At 57.7% G+C, this 8,431-nt stretch overlaps 1 protein-coding gene and 1 long non-coding RNA gene across 6 annotated transcripts; one reads left to right on the top strand and one right to left on the bottom strand.

Moving 5' to 3' along the window:
- Positions 1-2,809: 2,809 nt before the first annotated feature.
- Positions 2,810-8,139, bottom strand: GTPBP3 (GTP binding protein 3, mitochondrial). 5 transcript variants are annotated; one of them, XM_036302666.1, is made up of 9 exons: positions 7,774-8,139; positions 6,944-7,087; positions 5,603-5,850; positions 5,441-5,502; positions 5,125-5,323; positions 4,640-4,946; positions 4,314-4,479; positions 3,753-4,031; positions 2,810-3,581 (listed from the first exon to the last, which is right to left on the bottom strand). In XM_036302666.1, the coding sequence occupies exons 4-9, from the start codon at positions 5,455-5,457 to the stop codon at positions 3,356-3,358; spliced, it is 1,194 nt and encodes a 397-aa protein (XP_036158559.1). In that variant the 5' UTR covers positions 5,458-5,502; positions 5,603-5,850; positions 6,944-7,087; positions 7,774-8,139; the 3' UTR covers positions 2,810-3,355. The 5 variants fall into 5 exon arrangements, with proteins under 5 accessions (XP_036158559.1, XP_036158560.1, XP_036158557.1 ...); XM_036302667.1 differs by lacking the exon at positions 7,774-8,139 and adding an exon at positions 7,184-7,569; XM_036302664.1 differs by lacking the exons at positions 6,944-7,087; positions 7,774-8,139 and adding an exon at positions 6,182-6,297 and having other exon boundaries at positions 4,640-4,783; positions 4,874-4,946; positions 5,125-5,327; positions 5,416-5,502.
- On the top strand, positions 6,788-8,293 carry LOC118652642. The gene is made up of 2 exons (XR_004966673.1): positions 6,788-6,926; positions 8,134-8,293. It is a non-coding gene; the product is annotated as an uncharacterized LOC118652642 (long non-coding RNA).
- The last annotated feature ends 138 nt before the right edge of the window (positions 8,294-8,431 follow it).

Genomic DNA, 8,431 nt, shown 5'->3' with positions numbered 1-8,431 from the left:
CGGGCCAGGGCAGTGTGGCGATATTTAATCAAAGTAAAGATGCACCCACCCTTTGGCTCAGTTACCCTATTCCTGGGGTCTTATCTCTGAAATGTAAAGACTCCAAGGTGGGCTGGAGGGGAGGGTGGGGGGAAAGCAAATGCCACTGACAGAAAAACAATCTAAAATTGTGATCTAGAATCTCAGCTGGTACCCGCCCCTCCCCCCTCCTTGATTCCCTCCCAGCCCATCCCCTGGGACCCAGGACAGGGAGGGGGGATGAGTCATGAGGAGCCAGGGCTGAGCACACGCTTAGGGCAGGCACGTCTGGACGGACAAAGGAGCGATACTTCCTGGATGCGGAAGCGCGGGTGAGAGAGACCGCTGCTGCAGGAAACACTCGGCTGCCCCCCAACCCGCCCGGCCAAGTCAGGGCAGGGGGTGAGCCAGGCCAGGCCGCCCAGACAGACCGGTCTGGAGGCTCCAAGGAAGCGGGACATCCGTGACCCCGAGTCTACCGCCTGAGCAGCCCGAAGTCGTGGCCTGCTGACGCCGGCCAGTCCCAGCAACCGTAAGAGTTGGGTTCTGGAGCCAGATGTCCCTGATCCAAATTTTGGCTCAGTCCACCTCAGCCTCCACTTTCTCATCTGAGAAATGAGTGCGATGTCATCGTTCTAAACTCTCGGGACACTTGGGTCCAGGTCTGTAACGCGTGGCAGGTCTCTCCCACTCAGAGCACCCCAGGATGTCACCCCTCCCACCAGTCCCCATACCACCCCTGGCTCAGTCCTCCAACACCTGGACCTCAGCTGCTGCCTCCGTTACGGCCCCGGGCTGGTCCAGAGAGATCTTTCCATCTGGGATCTGACCACACCCCTCTCCTTACACCCTCCATGGCTCCCCATTACCCTGAGCACCAAGTCCAGCTCCTCGGCTCTCTCGTGCCCCTTCCCCCTTGTGCAATGAGCCCTGGCCTCCAGCTGCCCTGCACATTTAGTTCTCTGACTAGACTCGCCCACTCTTCGTTGTAATGTGCGCTGTACCCTCAGACTGGAATGCCTTTTCTTGCCTGACAAATCCTTTTTCCTCCAAGGCCCACCTCCCCCCCCCCCCCGCCCCCCGAGGTTCCACCTCCAGGCAGCTCTCCTGGGTGCCCCAGGGGCAGCCCTCCCGTCCCCTGGGGCTGCCCCGGCCCATCCCTCTCTTCCTGGCTCTGATCCTGTAGCTCTGACTCACCCAGGCTTGGTGGCTCCCTGGGGAGGGGCAGGGACCGAGTACCAGTTGGGAGCAATTGGCAGACCCCCTCCCTGACCCTGGGGTCCAGCCGCTGGGTGAGGTTCTGACTCTTTGGGGATTTCCTGTGGCCTCTATAAATAACCCCCATGGCTGCTTCCCACAAACCACCTCACCCTTCTTGGAAAAAATGGACAGTAGCCAAGGACCTTGGTCCAGCCCTGTGCCAGGGCCTAGGGCAGTGATGGTGAACCTTTTGAGCTCGGCGTGTCAGCATTTTGAAAAACCCTAACTTAACTCTGGTGCCGTGTCATGTAGAGAAGTGTCTTGATATTTGCAACCATAGTAAAACAAAGACTTATATTTTTGATATTTATTTTATATATTTAAATGCCATTTAACAAAGAAAAATCAGCCAAAAAAAATGAGTTTGAGTGTCAGAGGTGTCATAGGTTCGCCATCACTGGCCTAGGGGGAGGCCGGCGGGGGCTCAGGCATCCTGCCCCGAGCGTCTCCGCCCCTCCTGGACCACGCCCACCCTTCCTGGGAGCCCCCAGACCCTCCCCATGCGTGACATCTGGACGACTACCCCCACTGGACCGACATCATTGCTTTTCTTCTCTGGGCATCAATTGCTTTTCTGAAAAAAAAAGCGTAGTATCCATGGACTCAGCTCTCAGTAACCCTTTCCATCCAGAAGCACCCCATTCAGGGGCGATCCCAGCTGCTGCATAAGCAAAGAAATCAGTAAATAATGACATATTGCAATGAAGTCCGCGAGGACATGGGAGCCTCCTAAAGACCCTCTCATGCCCTTTGTGGGCGGGCCCTGGACAGCTCCCAGGCTCTGCTCACCTGTCCCCTGGAATCTGAGCGATTGTGTCAACTGCTGGAGGTGGAGGTCTTTCTCCGATTCTGGAAAAGATCCTGACCCTATTGGAGACTCAGTTTCCGCCTCTGGCAGGGAGAGTTAACTATCCGTAAACCGCCAGATGGGTGTAGAAGCCCGAATCCCTAGAACCTAGGGGGCTGGAACTCTGGCTCTGGCGGAGGACTGCCAGGCACCTCCTTGTTAGAGCAAGGCGCCCTCTGCTGGCTTGTCTGCGCCATAGCAGGCCCTCCTAAAGCCCCAGAATAAAAGGCCTGGAACTCACCCCACAGGTCCCTAACCAGGGCACCCCTCATTGTAAATTCACACGGCAGCCATCAGGCCTCACTGGAAGGAGCTAGATCTCTAACGAGGGGAGAGGCGATGCTTGCTTGCTTCTGTCCACGTTCCCAGCACCCTGCACTCGGCCTGTGGCACAGAAGGCCCACAGTGAACTGAGTCGAACAGACCTATGTGCAAATCCCAAAGCTGGGACCTCCACCACCAACTACTACCCCGAGTCTGTTTCCTCGTCTTTAGAACCGCCCGCTGCAGTGTGCTTTATGAAGATCCAGGAAAAGGATGTGCACAATTCTATCCATAGAGGGTACTTGGTAAATATTCGCTAAATGAGTAAAGGAATGAATCAATCAATCGATGGAAACTAATAATCTTGGAAAGGAAGTAGGGCCCCCAGGATTTTGCAAGTCACTTTTAAGATACAAGAGACAAAGTTGCAAGATTAATATTAAAAAAGGAATGATAACCCGCAGAGCAATAAACACACAAAGTTTGCAGAATACACAAGATAAAACATATTTTACAGGCGCACTCACAAGTATACAAACACTCAAAGAAAGTTCTAGAAGGACATAAGTTATGCTGTGACACCAGTGGCAGTGGGGGGAGGGTTTCCACGTTTCCGGATCACCTGAGATTTTTTTTCCTTTGGTATTTACAAAATACATTAAAACTACGAAAAACAGACCCCTGAGACTCTCCTAACTCCCTCCCAACCCTCACGGCTACTCCCGCAGGATCAGGTGCCCAAAGGGACCTCTGCTCGGCCCCACTCGAGGGCCTGAACCCCAGCAAGTCCCCGTGGGGGAACCTGGCCAGCTAGAGCGTGGTCACCATCAGCAATAGGGAGCTCACTCGTGTTTTGCGGTCAAGGCCTTCCCCAAGGAAATGAAAACCTCGCTTGGCCTGAGCTATTCCCAGGCGTCTCCAGGCTCTGGGTGTCCATCCAGCCTGGCTCAAGCTTCAGCGGTCCCCTCATTTGCCCACGCAGAAGTCCCGGAAGATGATGTCCAGGATCTCCTCGGTGCCCCCTCCACCGTGGAGGCGGGCCAGGTGTCCCCGGGCGACGCGCAGCGCCTCGGCGGCCAGGGCCACATCTGTAGCTTGCTTGTAGCGGCCAAGGGCATCCAGGCAACCCTGGAGGTGATGTTGGTGCCTTGCCCGCGTCAGAAGTGGTGGGCCTGTGGATGGGTTCCCACACCTGCAAGGGACAGAGAACATGGTCTCTCTTAGCTTTATACCCATGGCCCAAAGGGGGATGAGCATACTCATTCTGCAGAGACAGAACTGAGGCAGGCATGTGCCCAGAGCCGTGGCTCAGCCCCCACTTGAACTTGGGTAGAGGCTGTGGAGTGGGCAAGGTGAGGCTCACACTATAGCCAGCTCCTTCCTCAATGCCTCCAGGAGGCCGTCCAGCCCCTCCCCGGTCAGGCAGGACAGCAGCAGGTGGGGGGGCAGCTCAGGGCTGAGGTCTGGACCCCCAGGGGGCAGCAGGTCCGACTTGTTCAGCACCAGCAAGAGGCGCTGGCTGTTCCCATTGGGGCTCCGAGCTACCGCGGGGGTGACAACCGTGTCCAGGAAGTTGCAGCTGGATGGAGAGGCCAGGTCAGAGGCGTCGAGCACGGCCAGGATGAGGTCAGCCTGCTCCAGCCTGGAGGAGCAGGGAGAATCAGCTGAGAAGTGACCCCAGAGTAGAGCAATTTCGGGAACTGGGCTGAGTGTGGGGGCGGGGCAGAGCATTGGGGGTAGGGGTGGGGCTGAGTGTCGGGGTGGAGCCGAACATGTGGGCAGAGCCAAAATCTAAGGGCTGCTCTCCCCAAATCACAGAGTCCCCAGTTAAATCTCTGATTGAAGAAGAAAGAATAATAAATACAACAGGGACAGGAAGGGGCACATTTCCCTCTCCCACCACCCTGTCTGCCCGCCCACCCACCTCTCTCGGGCGCGCCGCACACCCTCCTGCTCCACCGGCCCCTGACCCTCCCGCAACCCTGCCGTGTCGCTCAGCAGCGCTGGGAACCCGGCCAGGTCGACAGGGGTCTCCAGCACGTCACGGGTGGTCCCCGGCTCTGGGGACACGATGGACACTGGCTTCCGGCCTGGGGAGGGGAAGGGGGTCAGAGAAAGGGGCGGGAGTCAGTGAAAACAAGGGAGCCCCTCTCGCAGCTCCAGTCCCTGGCAGACGAGAGCTTTCGTCCTCCCTGGCCCTTCCCCACACCGCAGCAGCTCAGGCCCGCCCCCGGCCCACCTCCCACGCACTGAGTAGGTTTACTAGGCTGCTCTTGCCCGCGTTGGGGGGTCCCGTGACCACCACGTGCGCTCCTGAGCGCAGCCGCTGCCCGCGCCTAGCATCTCGCAGATGTGTGTCCAGTGCCACTTCGAGCTCTCGCACTTGGCTGTCAGCTGTGCACGAAAGAAAGAGAGGAGGGAGGGAGGGGGCTTCTAGGGGCTGAAATGCAGGTGTCCCCAGCCGTGACCCCCAGGCCAACACACCTTGCTCCAGGATGCCCTCCTCCAGGTTGTCATCCTCCCCAAAGTCGATATAGGCCTCCACATGGGCCAGAGCCTGGGGGAGGGGAGGTATGTGGTGTTATCACCCAGGAACCCACCCCCTAGCCCCCCAATTTGCCCAGGTCCAGCCTGACTTGGGGGATCAGGTTGGAGGTTCATAGACCAGATGCTCTCATGCAGGGGATGGGCAGATGGGGGTCTCCGAGGCAGAGGATGGGCAAACGGGGACTTGCCTTAGTGAGGGTCTCTGCCCAGCCACCGCAGAGCTGACCCAGCTCCCCGTCCAGCTGCCTCAGGGCCTGCCGCCGCTGCGCCTCCGTCTCCGCATGGATCAGATCCGCCAGCCCCTCCACCTCCGTCAAGCTCAGCTTCCCGTGGGCAAAGGCCCGTCTGGTGAACTCACCCGCCTCCGCAGGCCGCAGCCCTGGCACCCTGCCTGCGGGACGGCCCCGGGTGCTGAGACCCTGGCCCCCACCCAGGCCCACTGGCCGGGCCAGACCTCGAACCCCAGGCTGTAGACTCACCCAGGGCCTGCAGGACGCCACTCACCACTGCCGGGCCTCCATGCACGTGGAACTCCGCACAGTCCTCACCCGTGAAACTGTGGGGACCTGGTGTGGTGAGGAGGGAAGGGCATAGGCTGGGCAACCGCTTGAGATGGTCTACCGGGTCCTGGGAGCTCCAGCAGGCTCGGGGTCTGAAGGCGCTCACCTGGGAACCAGAGCACTAAGGCGCGGTCCAGCGGCTCCCCGGAGCGGGGGTCGGTGAGCAGGCGCAGGCTGGCGCTGCGGGCGCGGGGCAGCTCCCGGGGTGCAGTCAAGCTGCGGAGGGCGTGCCCGCTGGCAGGGCCGCTGGTCCGGATCACGGCGATGCCACAGCGGCCTTGGCCAGAGCTCAGCGCGAAGATGGTGGCCCCGGACCCAGGAGCCGGGGCGCCGCTGCCCTGGCGCGCGCACGGTCTGGGACAGGAGAGGAGAGAGACAGTGCATCGTGGAGGCTCTGCCGCAGAGCAGGCAGGTGGATCGAGGGTTCGACGGTGGAGAAGTGCCCCAAGTGCAAGCAGCCTCTGCGGCTGGGGGGGTGGAGACCGGAGGGCCTGGGGCCAGAGGGTGACCGGATTGAGGACCCTGAGGCCGGGGGACTGCGGCAGGAGGCGGAGTAGATGGGGGCTTGGAAGAACTCGAAAGCTCGGCTCTGCCGCGGGGAACTGAGCGCCCCCAAGCCCCACGGAGAGGACTTGTAGCCCAAGCGACGCCCCACGCTGACACACCCCTTCCCCGGCCATCCCACCTGCAAGGCCCACGTGCCGCCCGGGCTACCAGCGTCCAGAGCCCCCGCCACATGGATTCCCAGCAGCGACCGGCCCGCCTGCCCAGCCCAGAGGTTGCGAGTCCGGACGGGAGGCCCCGCCCACTCGGCAGCTGGATGGTCAAGTGCTCGAGGATTCGCGGCTGCCATTGGGCCCCTCAAAAGACGGACCGGCCAACCCACTGAAGATCTGCGTTTCTATTGGCTGGTGCCTGGGAAAGAGGCAGGGCCTCCACGTGGGGTTGCAGCGAAATCGTTTCCCCTGGCAACACTAGACGGAATTTTTAAGATCCTAGAGCTGCGGGCATCCGAAATGCCAGAAAGGAGGGGTGGGAGGAACGCGGGCGCTGAGCGGTAGGAATGACAGAGGTGAGAGTTCGAGTCCCGTTTCTCTCTCGAGCTACTCCGTAGCATTAGGTGAAGCAAGAGCATTTCAGAGGCCCAGGGGGACAGTCCCGGCGCTGGGCAAATCTTCTGGGAAGATGCCCACTTGTTTTCCCGGGGCTCTCCAGGTTTGCATCCCTTCCCAGCTTTCTCTCCCGCCGCTCCCTCGGCCTCCAATGTCCTTCCTCAATTGCCAAATGCATCCTCCGGGCCTGGCTCCAAGGCCGCCTCCCGGAACCCCCAGCACAGCCCTCTCTCCCCTGGCCCCGGCCTGCTCCTGCAGAGCTGAATGTCGTCTGCCTCGGGACCCGCGCCCCTTCCTCCCCCATCGAAAGCCAGAAACGTGAGTCTCGCGATTACTTTCAGGTTAACTTAGGAGAACGTGGGATCGTAGCAGAAGGAAGAGCTGACGGTGGAATTCCAGGCACTGGCTGGGCGGGGTCTCGGGGACGCTTTCTCATGGCCAATTCTTCGGTTCTTGGATGGAGCGGGCGGGCAGAGCACCTGCATTTGGGAAAGAATCGGTCGGAAAGGCTTGAGTTCTCTTTTCTCCCACGCCCCGCCCTGCTCAGCTTTTAACTTTGTAGAAAAGGGACTAACAATGCATTCGCTGTCTCTGAGCTGCTCCATCTGTCACAAGTATACATCAAGCGTCTACTGTGTGCATTCTGAGAACCAGAACGGGCACCTGCCCTCGCTGGGCTCTCTCTAAGGGAGGAGGCAACTCAGGATGGGCAGGAGTCTGGGTGCCAGGCACCATACAGGACGCCCAGTTAAATGTGAATTCCAGATAAACAATGAATAATGCTGTGTCCCATGTAATATTTGGGACCTACTAAAGATCTATTCGTTTATCTGAAACTCACATTTGTGAAAAGTAATATAAACTGCTCTGGCCTGGTAACCCAGTTGGTTGGAGCCTTGCCCCCCTAGTCCAAGGTTGTGGGTTTTATTCCTGGTCAGCGCATATAACAAGAAGCCACCAATGAATGCATAAATGAGTGGAACAGCAAATGGACGTTCCTTCCTCTCCATCAATTAAAAAAAAAAAAAAGTAATATAAACGGAGTCACTTTAAAATGGAGCAGAAAAAAAGGAAGAAAGCAAACAAAAATTTAAAAAAAAAATTAAACTAAAACAAACAAAAAGACAAAAGCCCGGCTGGTGTTTCTCAGTGGCTGGGTGTTAACCTATGAACCAGGAGGTCCCAGGCAGGGCACATCCCCGCGGTGCAGGTGCAGGTTGGGTTCCCATAGGGGCGCGCAGGAGACAGCGGACAGCTGATGGATGACTCTCTTATCACTGATGCTTCTCCTTCCCGTCCTCTCTGAAATATATAATTTAAAGAGGGAAAAATAAATAAAATGGAGCAGAAGCCGCCAGCCCAAAGGAACTGCTTTGCATGTCTTACGCCTCAGACCTTTGGGCTGGGTCTAAGCAAACGTATTTCTGAAGAACTATTTGCAAAGATAAGGAAGGTATTATGACTGCCGGGCTGCAATTTTAAAAACATTGTTTAGAGTTAACATCACTGTTCTCTGCACCAATAGAAACGCCTTCCTGCTGACGATGTCATTGTTCGCCTTCTCTTTCTCATCAATACCCATTGCCTTCGTCTCCTAATTGCAACACTGTTTGGACTTCTGCCCTAATCAGCCCATCCCAAATAGCTATTCTTATTGATCTCAAATAAATGCTTTTAGCTTCTCACTTTGAAAGGCCTTTGATTTTTTAGGAAAACATATCTAACTAACTGGGAGGACTGTGTTTTTATTTGCTAAGCTGGCAACTCGATCCAGTCCTTCCCGAGACGGTTACATCCTGATGGATGCACGCGTGGACTGAAGG

Source organism: Myotis myotis, unplaced genomic scaffold (assembly GCF_014108235.1).
Source record: "Myotis myotis isolate mMyoMyo1 unplaced genomic scaffold, mMyoMyo1.p scaffold_m19_p_32, whole genome shotgun sequence".
NCBI classification, from domain to species: domain Eukaryota; kingdom Metazoa; phylum Chordata; class Mammalia; order Chiroptera; family Vespertilionidae; genus Myotis; species Myotis myotis.
This window is presented reverse-complemented; position numbering and strand designations above follow the sequence as displayed.